Source organism: Thalia democratica, chromosome 4 (genome assembly GCF_965202585.1).
Source record: "Thalia democratica chromosome 4, ktThaDemo2.hap1.1, whole genome shotgun sequence".
In the NCBI taxonomy this organism is placed as follows: Eukaryota; Metazoa; Chordata; class Thaliacea; order Salpida; family Salpidae; genus Thalia; species Thalia democratica.
In genome coordinates, this window is record NC_139168.1 from 48,041,059 (window position 1) to 48,059,303 (window position 18,245).

Consider the following 18,245-nt stretch of genomic DNA (forward strand, 5'->3'; position numbering starts at 1 on the left):
GTAAAGGTATTTCATGCTCTACATAGCTTATAGAAGTTTTATACATGCTCTACACTAAAGACTTTTTTTTTGTGATAAACAAGATGCAGACTTTTGTTTTGTTAATTATAAACTGTAAACATAACATGGTTTATATATAGAATTTTATTGTTAATTTCATTAAATTTAGAAATGTTGATATACAATATATGTTGTCATTAAAACTTTATGTACAGCACCAAGGAATAAAAAAGAAATTGTTAATATAAAGTTTTAGTCCTAAAATAAGACTTATATATTAGAACACAAACTTTGAATACTTCGAAAAAAAAGTTTGAATGTAATTTTCAGCCCTGATTAAGTACTTCTTTTCTTACTATCCGTAAATTAAATTAAGTAAACGATCGAATTTATCCTGATAATATTTTGAACCTTAAAAAAAATTTAAGGTTTTTTTAAACATGTATTTCTACTTATACAATTATTATTTTTTTGAAGTTTTGACAATTTTTGTTACGAAATGTAGCGTCGTCTCATGATATTTTCCCAAAAAATATCACTCACGAAAATACTATTCTTAAAAGAAAATCAACAGAAAAAATAAAGTATTCTAAAGCAGTGATACAACTTTAAAGCTTTGTAATGTTCTAAGCCTAAATACTTTATATTTTTACTACATTTTGCTTCTAAAGTTAGTGTTAATACTTTAAAATTCACTTAAATTCAAGAAAAAAGTTAATTTTATTCCTATAAATTTATTCCTTAAATATTAAAATAAAGATAATATTGCATATCTAAAACAGTTCAAACTATTATTAAAAATTGTTATTAAACTATGACCTTTTGTTTTTTAGGGTAAAGTATAAAAAAACAAGGTTAGAATAAAATTATCACGAATATATTACATAAAAGCGTTCGTTTTTATTTTTAAAACAACAAAAAATTTATAAAAAATACAAATAACATAAATAAAACAATTAGTTAACGCAAGCTTTCTTTCAACCTTTAAAAATACTTCGTATAACAAGATCCGATACTTGTGTTTAATAGAAAAAATTGAAATTGAGAATAAACACTTTTCTGTTTATTGACTTCTATTTTCAAAAAAAAAAATTTTATAAACAAGGTTTTGCTCTTTGAGCTCATTAGTTTAAATAAATGTTACCAAAATAAAACTTTTTGCTTAAGGTATTTTTGACTAGTTGCTCTTAATTTTTAAAACAAAAAGTAACGTAATAACAATATTTAAAAAACGAAACATTTTCGTGTCTTTGTTAAAAAGTCTATATACCGCTCAAAATAAAAACGTTATCTGTATTATGTCTAAATGTAAGAACTGCACAAAAACTTTCAACGTAGTTTCTAGTAAATAGACATATATAAATTAAAAACAAACCAGATTGAAAAACTTTTTTTGTCTCATTATTTAAATATAATTAGGACAATGCAAGTTTAGTTATAAAATACGAGATTCAATGTTTTGTTTTTAAAGTTTTTTGTAGAATATTATTGCACTTAATATGAGGTTACATTTAAAATATACTTATTGCAAAAGTTTAGTTATATCATAATTAATGATATTAATTAATGATATATTTAATGAAGTTAAGGTTACAAAGCTGAGCAAATTAGTAACGACTTTTTGATTAATCGGATAGTATTTAAAAGTTTTTAGATAGCATTAATGGAGATACTTTATTTATGACATCTTTACATCTCGATTCACTGAGTTGTCGGTTCATTTTAGTCGCACACTTTTTCTTTCCAACTTGGATTTTCTCTTGAACTTAAAATTAAGAAAACCACACATTAAAATCTTTAATATATAAGTTTAAAACTAATTTATAAGTTTTAAAATGTTATCATATCATAAGATGTTAAGTGCTGTAAACTTGAACGTGACTTAAAGATTTTAGCGTTAGTGTTCTTCTTAAAACAAAAAAAAAAAACTATTGAAGAAAGCTAAAGTTAAAACGTCTTATTGGTAAATTGTTGAAAGTTTTTCTTTTTTGCATTATCCTCAGCTTTTTTTGACCATCTTTCCCCACTTCTGGTTCTCTAAGCTTCTTTTCTGGAGGTAAGCTCGTCGCTATTTCTGGCCAGTGCAACGACAACTTACGAATGTTTTTTAAGAGCTCTGTTTTAAAAATTTTTGGAAAATAAAATAAGATAACTATTTAGGGCACAAATAATTTTCTATTTAAAAAAAATAAAAATAAAAAGGAGGTTTAACCTAGGCTTGATGACCTTCTAAGGCGGTTCCATTTTTGAGTTAGTTCCTTCATTAGTGACAAAGTCTCGAACAAATGTTCTGAAAACTTTGTTGAGTCTGTTGCAGAGCAATTCCTGAATGACCCAATACAAAATACTATATTGTCCTTCTTCGGGTTGTAGGAAACTCCGTAGCCATCGGGAACAACCGCCCCGTAACACATAAAAGAATTAGTTGTAGTTGGAATCTTAAAATAATGAATCAACTATTAGTTGTAAAAAGTATTTATTAAAGTGCAAACTGCACTAAAATAAAGTAATGATTACATTAAGAGAGATTTTATATTTTTTGGAACTACATTTTAATTTGTAATAAGTAGTAAAAATAAAACCTAAGTTGCTTTATATTAATTACTTAGAATAAATTAGTTTGTAAAATCGCACTTGACTTGTAGACAAAGTAAAGTAATTACTCATGGAAAATGAAGTATCTTCAAATATTTCAGGCTTAGCAATCCCTAACTCTTGTGATATCTGAATAAAAACAAATAGTTTATGCAATTTTTTATTGCAATCTTAAAAAGTATAAAAAATATGTTAACTACGATTATACAAGTTTTTTAAGGTATTAAAAGTAAGCTTGTTTTTTTGATTTAATTTTTTTTGCTTACTTTTTATTTATCGCTTAGTTGATAGCAGTGATATATATTGTTTGTCAAAAAAGTACACATTCTTTTAGCATAAACTTAGTATAACCTTTTTTTTACTAAAAAAACTATTGCTTACAATTGTTGATACAAACATTAAAAATTTTATATTAAATTGAGAAATCTGCAAATAAAATGGTAGTTTGATTTTATTAATTTACGAAATCAAAGTTGTTATAGTTAACCAAATAAAAAATAATGTTTGCGTTAACTAGCTTTATAGTAAAAAAACTTAAAAGCGGTGCTTTTAACTTTAGCTAAATAAACAAAAACAGCATGTAAAAATTATATTTCTAGCATTGAAAATTGATATTAAACGGTTTTTGTTAAGATTTAAACCAACAAACTTTAGTTGTAAAACTATTAGTGAGTCTTAGAACAGCTTTTTAATCAAAAAAGGTAAAAAGATTATACTAAAGTCTCAAAAAATTTGTTTTAAAAACTTTTTTGTGTTTCTCAATAACATGCTGGAGTAACTAAAATAGTTGGTTTCAAAGAGATTGATTTATCAAAACTCTAGAAATTAAAAAACATTTAGTTTAGCAAAACTTACTCGATGTAATGCAATCAAGTGATTATCAAAGCCGTTGCCTGTTATACAGCTTTTTGTGTTGTCAGTTTGAGCCTTAACTGCTCTTCTTAATAAGTTCATTTTTCTAGCATCCTGCTTTACAACAGTGTTTATATAAAAAAATCAAATAAAAAGGCTAGAACAAAAAAGTTTTTTTTTTAATAAATCAAATTAAATTCAAGTATTAATAATAGTTTTAGCTTAATATGAACTTTTTTATATAATAAACTCTTTAAAAGTAACCAATGAAAAAAAAAAGGCTAAATGGGGGTAAATCACTTTTTTTACAACCTGAACTTATTTTATAGAGTTTTAACCAGGTTGCTTTTTATAGGTTTTAAAAACTCTTAACATTACTTTAGAGATATCGGCGATTAAAGTCGGAGAGTACAATAGGTCCCTTATAGAAGATAAAACTAAAACGGTGAATAAATAAAAATCACTAAAAATCTATCTTCTCCTACGTTTTTTGAGATAAATAACTAAAATTTTCTAGATATTTTCCTTGTAAAATTTAGAATTATTTTTAATAGCCTTGTTGTTACAATTTTTTTTTTCGAATTTTCTTTTTTGGTATTTTGATCAATCTTTTTTTAATTAAAAGATTTTTCTAAATATTGCAAGAAACTTCAAGTATTTATCTTTTAAATTGTAGGAAAAGACAGATTTTTTCTGATTTCTATTTATTCACTGTTTTATTCTCTCCTATTTAAAATTTGTACTTTCTGACTTTAACCGGCTATATCTAAAAATAGATCGATCATCAAAAGTCTGTAAAAAGCAACTTGAAACTTAGTTTATATTTTACAAAATAAAACAAACTTGTAAAAAGTGTTTACTCCCCTATGGCCTTAATCAAAAGAGATGCCATAATTGATATCAAATTTCGCTTTATTGTCTTTAGTATTTTAATCAATAGTTTTAGACATAAACAATAGTTCAAAATTTCAAAACATAAAACATATAAATATAGTAAATATTATTTTACTTGCGTTGCCATTGTATGATATAGGTTTTTTGTATAAATTAACGATCTTTACAGTCCGAAGTAGCCTTACCTTTTTTTAACGAAAATAATAATACATTATTTTTATGATGAGTTTACTCATAAAACAAAATTTGTTTAGAAATTTACAAAAACAATTTAGCTAACGAGTCTTAGATTTGAATTTTCTACTGAATTTTCTTGGTATAAAGTCTTAGCAAGTTCGAGGACGTGTACAGTTGCTGCCCGTATGTTGTCAACTCGACCGTGACGAAATCTACGTAACGAAGCACTTTCATACGTCGACACCAAGTGGCCGTATATCCTACATATAGTTTAAAACTGTTTAATAAAAATAATCGTAAATTTTTACATTAGAAAGCTATTTAAAACAAGTATAGAACTTTGCTGTAATGTAGTATGTAAAAGTCTAATTTAAAACCAATTGCTGTTTTAGCACAAATAGTACATAATTTTGATTATCTAACTAAAACCTAGGTTAAAAAATAACTAAAGCATGTTACATATGTCTATAATACAGTTTGTTCCTGTCAAAAAATATTAGTACATATCATATTATATAAAAGTGAAAAAGTCGATTGCGTTATTTAAAGTAAAAGTAAAAAAAATCTAATCAAGACTATGCGTTAAAGAAAAAAGCCCTCTAACCTTGATGAAGACACTAATTGTAGTCTTAATTTTAAAATAATTTAGAATTAATAACATACTTTACGACCATTAAGTTATTTAAAGAACTAGGTAGTTACTCTAAAATTAGTTATTAAAATAAATAAATTATATTCAAATAGGAACTGTTTATAAGTTACTTAACTTATAAATTTTGGTTTTATTTAGAAAAAAAAATTATAAAACACTTGTAGTATGTCAGTTGTAAAGCCACTTGAACAAATGCATCCGGACTCATGTTTTGCTGTTTAATGTAATTTTTACCGTAAATGTCAAAGTCAAATATTTTCATATCTACTTGTTTATAAAGCTCTTCCGAATGAACTTTTGCAGCTTCTATATATCTGGAATTTTTTTTAGTTTCACCACAATAAAAGCTTTAGTTTGTTTGTAAAAAGTAGCTGTATTAAATACTTTAAGGTTTTTGTTCGCTTAGCTTTTTACCTTTTAACACGATAATCTATTTTCCACTTTAGATGAACTGGTAGGTACTTTTTACATAACATTTTATTACAGTTTTTTCGAATGGTCTTTTCAATTTCAATGTTTATAGTGTCATCTTTTCTTGAAAGTATAAAGTTGTTAAATTAAGTGATAAGTTTTATACTTATATATACTTTAATGTGTACTTTACCATATATACAAAATCTTTTAAAAGTAACTTTTTTAAACTCACATTAGATTTTAAATGCTAGGTAGATATATATTTTTTGTAGTTTGTTCATTTAAATATCAAGTTTATAAAACACAAGTTGCTAGTAAAATTAAGATAGAAATAAGTAAAAAATATGTTTTTCGTTATTTAAAATAAATACAAAAATATAAAAGTTAAACAGTAAGCTAAAAACTAACTAAACAGTAAGCTAAAACATTATAACGTTTCATATTAATCTAGTATGTGCAAAATATGTTTGTCTTTGTTTCAAATAAATAGAAAAATATAAAAGTTAAACAGTAAGCTAAAACATTATAACGTTTCATATTAATCTAGTATGTCTTTTGAAATTGATAAACCATAAGATTCGTAATAAAAAATAGAGTAAGCTTGTCACACAAACTTGTTACTTAAGTAAGTTCAGGGTTTCCCAAAGTGGGGTATTTTAAAGATTTAGGGGGCCATAAACTGCAAAGGGGCTAATGGGGGGGGGGGGGTCGAAAGTAGTACAGCGGCCATTAGACTATAATTTAAAACTTACACTAGACGTTCTGGAGTTGATGATGAAGAGGAAAAAAAGGTCCTAGGAGTATTTAAGGGAAGCTTTTTTTAGAAATTGTCGGAGAGGCCATAGCCTTTTTTATTTCTTTAAAAGGTGCCTTATGAAAAAAAGTTTTGAATACCCTAGGCTAGTTTGAAATATTTAAAAAACTCGGGTTAACTAATGGCTAGTTTAGAGATACTTTTATAATTTTAAACTAAAAAGTTTTTATTTATTTAATATACTAAGAAAACTTTAACAATTAATTGATATGAGTTTATATTTCCGTTTGTCCGTTTTACTTTGCATACAAACAGAATATACAGAATTGCTTAAAAGTACAACCGTTAGTTTTATTCTGAGAAAAAATATTTCAAATAGTTTATGACCTACTCACAAGGTTAAACAAATAATACCAACATGTTATTAAGTAAATTTTCCACAAGAGATTTAACCGCAATACCTTCAGATACAGAATGTTCGTAAGTCAACCCGATGTTTCCATCCTCACATACTATCATTTGTAGTGTTTTGTCGTACCACCTGTTTGTAACTATAATGTCTTTAGAACTAAAACAAAGTAAAAAAGTTTTATTAAATGTATAAGTAACAAAAAAAAAAGAAGCTTATGAGCGTACTTCTAAATTTGTAAAAACAAGTAGTTTTTACAAAGCTGATGACTAAAACCAAAAAAATAGGTTTAGCACTATGAAAAGTAAATTATAAAGTTTTATAAAGTTAAAGAACTAAAGGCATATGAAGCACGTGTACTAAATAGAAAAAAGAAAACTGTAAAAAATTGCTTTAACTTTCTGTCAAGCAACAAATATTTAATCAAACATACATTAGGCAACAAATTACTTTTGATTTTATATTGAAAACAATCTAAAGAATATATACCTAAAATGAAACAAAACAGATTGCTTACTGCTTTGATTAACATACAACTATAATTTTAATAAAACAAAAAATTATACACTTACATAAAGGATTTGTAAAAATCAACTTAAATAAAATCATTTTTATCTTTCGTTTTCAACATCAACTGAACATAAGATTAGTTTGATCTTGTAATGAATTTTTTTTTAATTGTCTATTTAAAAAAAAGTTAGTTGTCGCCTTATCTCTGCAGAAGCACAAGTAGCTGTCGCATTACTGAGTTAACATGAAAAAATTCTATAAAACTTTTTCTAACGATTAAGTTTGAATTTAAAACGCCAAGCCACAAGTGCGATCAATTCGAAGGCGTCCGTCGCGACATCAGGTACACGCACGAGTAAGACAAATCGAAAAACAATTCGATAAATTTTAAACGGAAAACTTCTTCCTGCAATTGATGCTACAGCAAGAAGTTAGGAAGTTGATCCGATCGATTTGATCAATGAAAGCTCTTGTATTTGATTTATAAGAAGGTGAATGGAAAATTGTTTTTGTATAAAGGGACAAAAAGTTAGAACCAAAGTAATTTGATTTGCGAAGGAACTTTTCTTGGTGCGTTTAAATTAATTGCATAAAAAGTGACCTTGGCGGTTAAACTGTTTTAAAACTAACTGTCAGATGTAGATCTGGTAGTTTAAAAAGTGTTAAGTGTGAATTTAATTATATTACTTGATTAGTATTTTACTACCAAACAACTTATAAAACTAAAATCTGAGTACCAAGTTATATTCTAGAAAAAATGTTCGACAAATATTGTGAGTATTTCATATAGTTAACAAACTCGATATAAATACGTAAGTTTAACACTAGTATTTGTTTTTTATAACAAAATGTCACACTAGGTTCTATTTTAAATATTGTGTTGTGATACGTACATAAAATAAAGTTGTTCATAATATTTTATTCATGCACAAAACAAATACAAAGATAGTTTGCTGATTCCAGATTTTTATATTTAATTTATTTTTAACTCAGTGCTTTAAGTAGCCTTTAAAACCGTTCAATAAGCTTTAATTGTTGCGCTTATAAATTTTTTAGCAGCAATTGTCCTACAGATAAGACTGAGCTTTCTAGGAAAAATGATTATAAAAATTAGATACTTAAATAGTACTTCCTCAACACATTTACGTGTTATGTATTTTTTCTTGTAAACTAAATCGTTTACTTAACCGACTATACTTATATAATAACTTTTTTATTGGTGTTTTTATAAAAACATACAAACTCGAAAAAATATTTATGGATTTACTTAAGAAACTAGTTTACAACCTACAGAGAAAGTTCAGAAAAGAAAGAATGAAATATAGTTAACGAAGTTAGTTTAAAACTTAAAAACAATTCGTTAACAAAAAAATAGCTTGTAGCAAAAATAATTGAGACTTAACTAGTATTGTCAAACAATTTTGTTTGTTTTTAAATTACCTAACAGAAAAAAATCTAACTATTGGCTTTATTTTTTTATGTTATTCTTGTTAGTGGCAAATACTTATTTTTTTATTAAATCTAAAGTGTTTTTACTACTATATAATAAGTTGCTACATTTTTTATAAGACAATTTTTTTCTGGCTTTCAAATTGAGCAAAGGTTTTACTCACTTAATTTTTAAATAAGAATGCTTTTAAACTAAACATTTTTAGTTAACAGCTCTTTCTTTTAGTTTGAAAACAGTTATTTAAAAAATGAATCAACACATACTTTTACAAAGTACGAGTAATGAAAACTCTTTTTTGTTATAGTAAGCGACTACAAGAATTTCAAAAAGTCATTAACTGTGTTTAATTTTTTTAAATGAGGACGTTTTTGTTACAAACTATATAAACTAAACCTAACAATCTACCTATTAGCAGCGTTATTTTTACAACCACAACCGTGCAACATCTGATGAGCAGCTAATGTTAGGTCATGATCAGCTTTTCTCTTTACAGAAGAATCAAGGCACAATACAAAAACACTTCTTTCCAATAAGTCTATTGAAGTACGGTTAGCCTCTTCTGTTAAATTAAATAACTGTTTTAGACAATGAAAAAAAAAACTTTAAAAAACATAATAGTTTATTGTTTTGTAAAAACTAATCTTTCATTGAAAAAAAAAAATCAAGCTACAAACCCATCTGAAATTGATTTTTATAATTAACCTTTGTATATTTTTCAAAAACAAATGATTTTAGCGTAAAATAAAAAATTCAAACCTTCTGATAACATTAATCTTGCTTTGGCCCATACATCTCTATTTTCAGAAGTTAAAATTCCTACCTGACAACTAGGAAGTTCCTTCTTGTCTATACTTTCAACGATGTTTATTAGTTGTAACGTTATATGGTCTACACTAGCTTGTGATGCTCCAATACCAATGTTTACAACAAAAAACTGAAATTTTCTTGTTTTATATTTTAGATGTTGTAATAAAAGTAAATGATGAAGTACTAATATTTAAAAAAATAGGCATTCATAGCAATAACTAAGCTTTTCTTTAAAAAAGCAAACAATTTTATAATAACCTCGCTTTTGTAAGCAACAATAATGTATGAATTCTCATTTCTTGGTTCTGTAGTCATAGTTACTAATCGATCGCAATCTTTACCTGGTAATCTATGGGACCTTAGCAGCTTGTAATACTGTTCCATGCATAAGGCCTGACCTGCTAGCTGTCCACTGGCCATTTCCATAGGTAGAGCTCGACTATTTTTTGTTTTATAGATAATTGAAACAAAACTATAAGTTTTCAATTGAACAAGTTGTATAATTATAAGGAAATCTTAATATAAGCCTTTAAAAAAAGTACTAATAATTTTTTTAATTATACAGAAAAAAAAAACTGTTTTAATTTATAAAAAGTATCATTTATTAGTTTTAAATAGTATTAAAAAAGTTTAACTACACTTTGGAAGTATAACAAATCTATCTTTGTATGGATATTTTGTAATGTGACATGTCTGTTCAAATTCCGACAAACCAAGTTCTTCAAAAGAATTTTAAAGAGCTATAAAAGATAACTTGAAACAATAAAATCAAAAAATGTCTAATGTTTTATTTAATAATATTATGATGGTAAAAAAGTATACATTAAAAGTAAGAAAATATAAGTACTAAAAATAACTTGATTTTAGTGATTTTTAAAGCTTTTTTTAGGTATATTTCAAAAAAAAGTGCATGAAGGTCTAACTAATTAGAACACAAATTTAGAACTATTTGAAAAAAATTGTAAGAGATACTTCACGATAACTTAATATTTTATTGGAATTTGAATTGTCGTGCACCCGTTTTGTAAAAGTTAAATCAACTAAGATCTGTAAACATAAAAACATTTTCTTACACAAAATCTGTTATTACTTTAAGACAATTTAAAAACAGTTAAAACTAATAATAACTTTAAATGATACAATTTATCAAAGCTCTTAAAATACTATCGACTTAAAAAATAAAGTTTAACAATATTTTTCAAATTTTAACAAACATTTTAAAGTTGAAACACCTAAATTAAGTCTTAATAATATCGGTTTTTAATATAAATTCATACAGAAAAACATCTTAAAATTCTTAAATATAAATAAAAAAACCTTTCAAATAACAATTATTTTCTTTTTTGCTAGTAGTGTTTGTTAAAAACTTTAATTTTCTAATATTTTTTTTGTGTTTTAGATAATTTATATAAATTTGAATGATTTAATAGAATGAAAATCCAAAAAATAATTCTAAAAAGTAGTTAGTAGATTTACAATGCAAATTTTCAAACAGGTTAAATAAATTTTTAGGAAAATTTACAGCAGATATTTTATATAAATTAAAATTCAAGTTGACAAAGTACAACGAAGTGATTCTAGATAAATAATTAAAACAAAAAAACGATTTATACTTTTTTTAAATATTAAAATAAAATTTTTGAAAAATTATTTTTTTATATAGCCTGGGTTTTTTAGTTTTTTTGAATAAATCTTCAATTACCAACTTGTTAAAATTAAATTTAAAATAAGAATAGTTTGTAGGCTCCTTTTAAAGTAAATTATAAAAAAACTGTAACATTAAGTAGTGTGTATTAAAAGTTTTCTATTTTTAAGATAATCTAATAAAAAAGTTTGAGATTTAAAAAATAGATCTTTACAATGTGCTGTTATTAAAGTAAGTTGAATATTTAGTCTAGTTTGAAAAGTTAATTTTCAATAAACAATAGTAACACAAAAAATTTTAGGAAAAAAAAACTTGTGTAGTAAGAATACTAGCCTTGAACTTGTTTAAGTTTAGGATTTTTATATCCTTAAGCTTTTATTTTTCTTTATAGTTTAATTTAAACAAATAAAAAATAAAACCGGCATGTAGAGATGAAAAACGTTATACGTATTTAATACCAAGCAAACTATTTTAGTATGATTCAGCATAAATTCACTTTGAGAAGTCTAAAATCATATTTAATTTCTAGTTTGTATGGTTAATTTATTTTTAAATTGACATGTTTAGAAGTTTTGTTTAACGTTTTGTATAAATAAAAAAACATCTTACTATGAATACTAAATGAACAATTAAATTTAATTTAAAGTTTAAAATGTAATTTATTTTATATGTATTATTTATAAAAATGCGTGAAAAAAAAGGTCTTTTAAACAACTATAATGTTTGTTTTTGACGTGCATGTTGTCATAATATTTTATATTTTATTATTTATTCATCTAAACAATCGATTTCTTAAGAGCTTTTTAATGGAGATTCTTTGTGCACTTTCTTTTTTATTCGTTCAGACAGCTTAAGACTTAAGTCAAATAGTTTTTTAAGCTTAATATCAAGCTTTTCCTATTTGCAAGTGCAAAGGCAGTAACATTGACTGATAGTATTTTATATAGGTTTATGTTAATAAAACTCGGTATAAAGGTAACAACTATAAATTTAAAGTAAGTTTATACCTTGTTATATAATGAAATGATCAGAAAAAAACTTACGCGTCTAAAACAAGCTTAAATTCCATTATTCCTACAGAAACTTCTGCGGCAAACCTGTTATAATACTAAATAACAAACTAACTGATTCATCATTAAAAAAATATTTTATAACTATTAACCAATGAAAATTTATTAGTTATGTAAACGATTATTTGTATAGAATAACTTTATTAAAATTTGTTTGAAATATTTTAAATATACTTATTTTAAAGTTTAAGATTACCTTTATACTAGATTCCTATAAAACTAAACTTCGTTTGTTTACTTATTTAACTTACAAAAGCCACCGGTAGCGATTGCTAAAAGTTTGTCTTGGTAGCACCATGCCAGGGTTCGAATTGACTGGCAAAGCAGCTCGATTTTCTAAGTACATCTCCTTTAACCACCAAGAATAGGCCTAAACGTGTGATTGCGTATATAAGCTTTAGCAACTGTTTATTCTTATTTGTGTTAGTTTTTTTGAAGTTATCAACATTAATAATGTTTTAAGACTACTGTTTTTTAAGAAATTTATAGTCTTTTATCTAAAATTTAACAATTAAACTTTTTAGATTGTTTTAATGGTATAACAAGAAATAAAAAGTTTTAAGATTTTAATAAAATTGGTGTATGAAGTTAAATCAAGTTTTGTTTATAAAACTATTTGTTTTAAGTACTATCACTTTTGTTTATGAATTTATAATAAAAAGATAATTAAGCATTGTTAAACCGTTGTTTTTTTGAATAAAATTCTACATTTAGTTTGCAGTAATTTTCAGTTGTAAACAATTCACAATTTTGGTACCTCCGACTTTATAACGCTAAAGTTCTATGAAGTGTTTTAAAAAACTATAAAAATAAAATTTTAAGTTTTAATTTTTTAATAACTTTTTAGGTCTGCTTTTAACAACTAACTTAATAGTTGCTCTGTAAACTTAAAAATATTTAAGTAAAACTATATATAAAAACTAGTAGTAAAACAATGTAACTACTTGAAAAAATTATAAAAAGTTACTAAACAAAACTTAGTGATTGCTTAGTAATACATATTATATGAAAAATAAGTGAAGTTTATATTTATTTACACTTTACGACAGATTACAGATTTTAGCTTTGCTTTATTTAATCAATTAAAAAAAGTAATTATACATAAACAAGTTTATATAGTTGAATTTTTCAGCAAAAAAAAAAACTTTGATCAAATTAGTTGCTTGCTTGAAATAAATAGAGTTACTACGTTTAAAAACTAAAATAATTTACAAGTTTAAAAAAATTTGGTACTTATCATTTTTTTGCATAAATAGTGTATTACTTCATATATACCTCAATTAAAAAAAACAAATGACTAAAAATAATAGTCATGATTCTACGATTTCAAAAATATTCTAAATTATTTATAACAATATCACAAAGAATAACAGAACTTTTTATAATAATACACAGAACAAAACCTATAAAATATAAGTGAGATTAACATATGTCCAAAACTTACTTTATGCCAGTTTGCTTTACTTGAGAAAAGATTTCAAAAATTATCCAAAGTTTTTTTTTAAGTTTAAAGTTCTACAAAACAAAAAAAAAACAAATTTAGATACTATAAAATTAAGTAAAGGTTATAGAGTAAACAAACTAGTTTGATTCAAAATTTCCTGAAAAACTTTTCCGATGAATACTAATGAAGATGAAATTAATAATCAAACACTTTACACAATTTTTATTTTTTCAATTTATTATTTGTTGTATTCATACTAACATTAATAAAAAGGATAGCTTTTTATAACCAGACTACTAAATTTATATCTAACCCAGTTTTCTTCTCTATCTGCATATTTTTCTAGTTCTTTTTGTAATTTCTCACCTAGTCCTCCTGTTTTCCCAAATTCCCTGACAAGGGATTTAGTACGATCAAATTGGGGCTCAGGAACTATCGCTTTTATACACAATAGGTATTTTTCTAGAGTCTCGCTTAACTTAGGTACAGGAAGTTTTGGTAGCACAGATACACAAGAAGGTTTCATCTGAAAAATTTTGTTGTAAAACATAAAAAAATTACGTACTTATGTAAAATAGTCATAAGTAATAGTTAAAATTTTATAATCATTATTAATAATTGTAAATAATTAATTATCAAACACAACGTGAAATATGTTTAAAATATTTACATTATTTTGTGTTTATCTTTATGTTATCATATAATTTAACACAAATTTAAACTCCTTTACTAATTTCTATATAACTTAAAACTACTATAAAGATTAATTTTCTTTAAATAACTAAGTTGCTTCACCCTATAAACGATCAATAGAAAGTTTTATAACTTGTTAAGTCAGTGTGCGTATTAAAAGGAAAACTGTTTGGATTAGCATTTAACAAGTCTAAGATTAAGTTAAATGCTTGCCAAAACCTAGCTTATCTTCCGTAAAAAGATAGTTTGGTAGAAGAAAAAATGTTGCGTAAAACAGATTATCAAAAGTAGTTTTTATAAATGGTGTTATTAAATAACTACTTAGCGTCATAGAAGTAAATAAAAAATGCATTAAAAAATGAATATTTGTTATCAACTACATAAAGTTTCATACATTTATGAAGGAATATTAAGTATATTTAAAATTTTTGACGTTAATTCGAAAAAAAACTTGTTGACTTAAAAAAAATTTAATACTTATTTAATTTAATAAAATATTAATAATTCATGAAGGTAATCTTTAAACTTACTAATACGGTAGCTTGGATAGTACGTTTGACATATAGGTCACGAAGAGATTAATTATTAGTTGTATTAAAAACAATTGTATACATCGGTATAAAAAAAATTTTTTTTTGAATATATAAAGATATTAATACGAATCTAAAACTGTTTTTAGTTGTTTTTTTTAATCAAATTATTACACAAAAAAGTTTTTTGATTGATTATTTATAAATACATGAAATTCATTTTTTATATAATTAGTACTAGAACAATATTAACAAATTTTTTCAGATGAAGTTTAAACAAATCATAACTTTGAAAAATCCGGAATGGAAACGAGAAACTTTGAACTAGAATCAAAAATAATTAGCTGGCGCAGAAAAGTGTTAACGTTTTTGCTACAACATAACTAATGTAAAAGAAATAAAGCAGAAACTCTTTAGTCGGCAGTAATTCAAAGCGTGTAGCGACTTTTAGGAAGTCACTTTGTTTACACTCACCACCAAAACTCAAGAAAAGATTTTTGTATCAATGAACTTTTAGGCCGCTCCAATTTGACAGCGATTGACCGCCATGTTGCCGTGCGTCGCGTTGTAAAATGTGTCAAAAAATTGAACGCTCGAGATGTCAAATCGATTTTGTAATTTGTCCTTTAAAGTCTTTGCTAGTCGAACAAGGAAACCTTCGGCACTTGCCCTTGACCACACTTATTTGATTATTAATGTTTGAAATTTAATCATTTTCTATTACAAGTTTTACAAACTCCATTTAATTGCGAAAAAACAAAAAAGTATATAAATATAAGTTGTTTATATACATTTAAAAGTTTAAATTTCGAAAGATAATCGATTTCTAAATGTTTAGTAGCTCATAATTAATCTTATAAGTTTTCTAACTTCAAAAATTAATAAAGTTATTTATTTTTTAATGTTGATTACATTTTGATAAAGTATTTAAAAAAAATAACTTTTTAAAAGTACTTTCATTAAAGTTTTAACATGCTTTGTAAAACTAACACAATTCTTAGATTGACAACTTTAAGTTTAATTAAAAGTGTTTACAAAAACCGATTTCTAAATTAAGTTGTACTTAAAGCATTCTTTCAGCTTAATTATAGTCTATATAAAGATAAAGTAGAGATACTTAATAATTATTTTAAAGGTATCAGAGTATACTAGATTAATTAAAGTCTTACTTGTGAAATTTCAAAGCTTTTTTTAACATTGAAGACAGGATATAAAATTAAACTAACAAGTATATAGAAAAAAAACTTAGAATCAGTTTTTAAATAAAAAGCAATAAAATGTTTCAGAGTATTTATTCTTTAAGTTCATCTTACTTACAAGTTATTTATACATAATCCAAAAAATAAATGGATAAACAAAAACTCAGAAAAATTACTAGAATGTTAACTACGATGCTAAAATTATCGTTTTATAATCATTTGCATGCTTGACAATCATATCTTATTTATAAACTAAGTTATATCGTACTTCATACGATTACAAAAAGTTACTGGTAGTTTTCAATCATATTTGTTTTTATGTCACCAGCTCGAGGTCGCGGTCTTGGTGTAACTGAAGTTTCTACAATGTGATTTGAACGATTTGACGACATTGCAGCAGTATTAGGTGAGGTTGACCGTGAAAACTCTTCAGTTAGAGTTGAGTTAGGCGAAACAACATTATCTTTTTCTGCAAATGTTGTAGTCGACATCAAGGGAGAGCCATCTTCCAAAAGAAGTTGCCTTTCACCGGCATCGCCTTTTTTCCAATCATAGGCTTCTCTTAGAAGTAATAGCAGAGGTGAGATCATTATGTTTGCAATTCCAATGCCAACATTCATCTTTAAGTAGCCTATGGATCGTACAATACCTCCAGCTAGTATTGGACCGAGGCCGTAGGCAAAGCAGTATGAAATGTCTGCAATGGCGTATACAGAGCCGTAGACAGAAGTGTGTCGAACATCAACGATAAAAGCAAGAGTCGGCAGAAGAGCGGTATCTATGAGAGCTATTCCAAAGCACAAAGTTGCTAAAGGTATTATTACTACCCCATAAGATTTGCAGGTAGGTACTGCCGCCGTACTTACTCCGATAATTACAAGTCCAATGGATCCGTACAGCCATTGGTATCTAGCGTACTTTTGTGATAGTTTAACGGTCAAATAAACTCCTATGACGTGAGGAATAAAAGCGGGTAACCAGACTAAGCCTACTTCTCCAGTTGAAGCTGACATAGTTTCTTTCATCCACTGCGCAATAGTAGGTTCCAAAAAAGCAAGCGGAAAGTTTGCTGCGGCTAAAGCAACGGCAACTACCGCAATGTATGGATCGAAGAACAGCTTATGCACGGGAGTGCCTTTTATCTCCACCTCCTTTTCATCACCTTTACTTTTCGGTGGAACAAGAGTTAATAAACATGCATTGCAAATACAAATTACAGATAAGATCAAGAAAGGCCATTCTCGCCCGGCATACTCGAATAAAAAACCACCGAAAGGGGGAGCTACTAAACTTCCGAAGGAAATAAAAGCAAGTGCGATGCCGAGTGCAGAGGAACGCGAAGATTCGTCTTGAAAACGATCAGCAATCAATCCTAAAGATGCCGTGTCCGCTAGAGCTGATCCGATACCTTGGAAACTACGTGCAACAAAAAGTAAAGCAAAAGAAGAGGCACAGGCAAATATAAAAGTTGAAAAAAACATTGTCATAAGTCCGAATGCAAGTGGTTTTATGTATCCAATTCTATCAATTAACACTCCAGTGAAAGGGTTTACGGCAAGTTGTACAATCGCTTTTGACGCGAATAAACATCCAGTCGCAGTATCTCTAGATGCTAGTTGTGTTTCTGGAACGACTGTTCCATTAGTCGAATGAAAGTATTCAGTTATTATTGGCACTATCACCATATACAGCATATTGTCGAGCAGTAGTGTGACCGATGCTATCAGTAAAACAAGTTTTTGTTGGCGCTTTTCAGTTACAAACTTTTCCCTGATTGGCACTAGCTTCTCGTCAACACTTTGTAAAAACTTCATTAGAAATCTACTTGCAGTTTTTAGGGCGTTGCTTTCCATTTTGAAATCACAGTTTTTGTGCCGCTGGTTTTTTGCTTGACCTGCAAAATGGTGAAGCACACATAAAAATCAAAAAGTTCAATCTGAATAAAGTGTAATATGAACTTATTTAAAAAGTAAAAATTGTGTGTCCACATCATTTTGCAGATCAAGCTTTATATTAAGTCTATAGAAGTGTTTACTATCTTAAATCTTAAACCATAATCAGAAATAAAAGTTACGAGTAAAATTAAAAATAGCTTTACACTAATTCTTTTTTTATAAAAAAGAACAAGTTAAAAATGAGTTTTGTATAAG

General features: G+C 26.1%; 2 protein-coding genes across 2 annotated transcripts; both read right to left on the reverse strand.

Moving 5' to 3' along the window:
- Positions 1–1,301: 1,301 nt before the first annotated feature.
- LOC145833410 (choline O-acetyltransferase-like) lies at positions 1,302–14,199 on the reverse strand. Its single transcript, XM_082940589.1, has 14 exons — positions 13,987–14,199; positions 12,481–12,599; positions 12,203–12,256; positions 9,773–9,953; positions 9,464–9,641; positions 9,113–9,266; positions 6,757–6,879; positions 5,585–5,704; positions 5,329–5,484; positions 4,622–4,778; positions 3,451–3,561; positions 2,635–2,724; positions 2,213–2,438; positions 1,302–2,116 (listed from the first exon to the last, which is right to left on the reverse strand). The coding sequence occupies exons 1-14, from the start codon at positions 14,197–14,199 to the stop codon at positions 1,929–1,931; spliced, it is 2,070 nt and encodes a 689-aa protein (XP_082796715.1). The 3' UTR covers positions 1,302–1,928.
- A 2,183-nt stretch (positions 14,200–16,382) lies between these two features.
- LOC145833411 (putative vesicular acetylcholine transporter-B) lies at positions 16,383–17,948 on the reverse strand. The gene has a single exon (XM_082940590.1). It carries the CDS (start codon positions 17,946–17,948, stop codon positions 16,383–16,385), a length of 1,566 nt encoding a protein of 521 aa, XP_082796716.1.
- Between the last annotated feature and the right edge of the window lie 297 nt (positions 17,949–18,245).

What these genes read in the sequence shown, in the direction of transcription:
- LOC145833410 (XM_082940589.1), bottom strand. Translation starts at nt 14,199, where the DNA reads ATGAAACCTTCTTGTGTATCTGTGCTACCAAAACTTCCTGTACCTAAG. An exon ending in TTACAACTGACATACTACAA is followed by an intron (nt 4,779 to 5,328) that starts GTGTTTTATAAT and finishes AACTATATGTAG; the next exon opens with GATATACGGCCACTTGGTGT. An exon ending in AAAATTCAAATCTAAGACTC is followed by an intron (nt 3,562 to 4,621) that starts GTTAGCTAAATT and finishes GTTGTAAAGCAG; the next exon opens with GATGCTAGAAAAATGAACTT.
- LOC145833411 (XM_082940590.1), bottom strand. Translation starts at nt 17,948, where the DNA reads ATGGAAAGCAACGCCCTAAAAACTGCAAGTAGATTTCTAATGAAGTTT.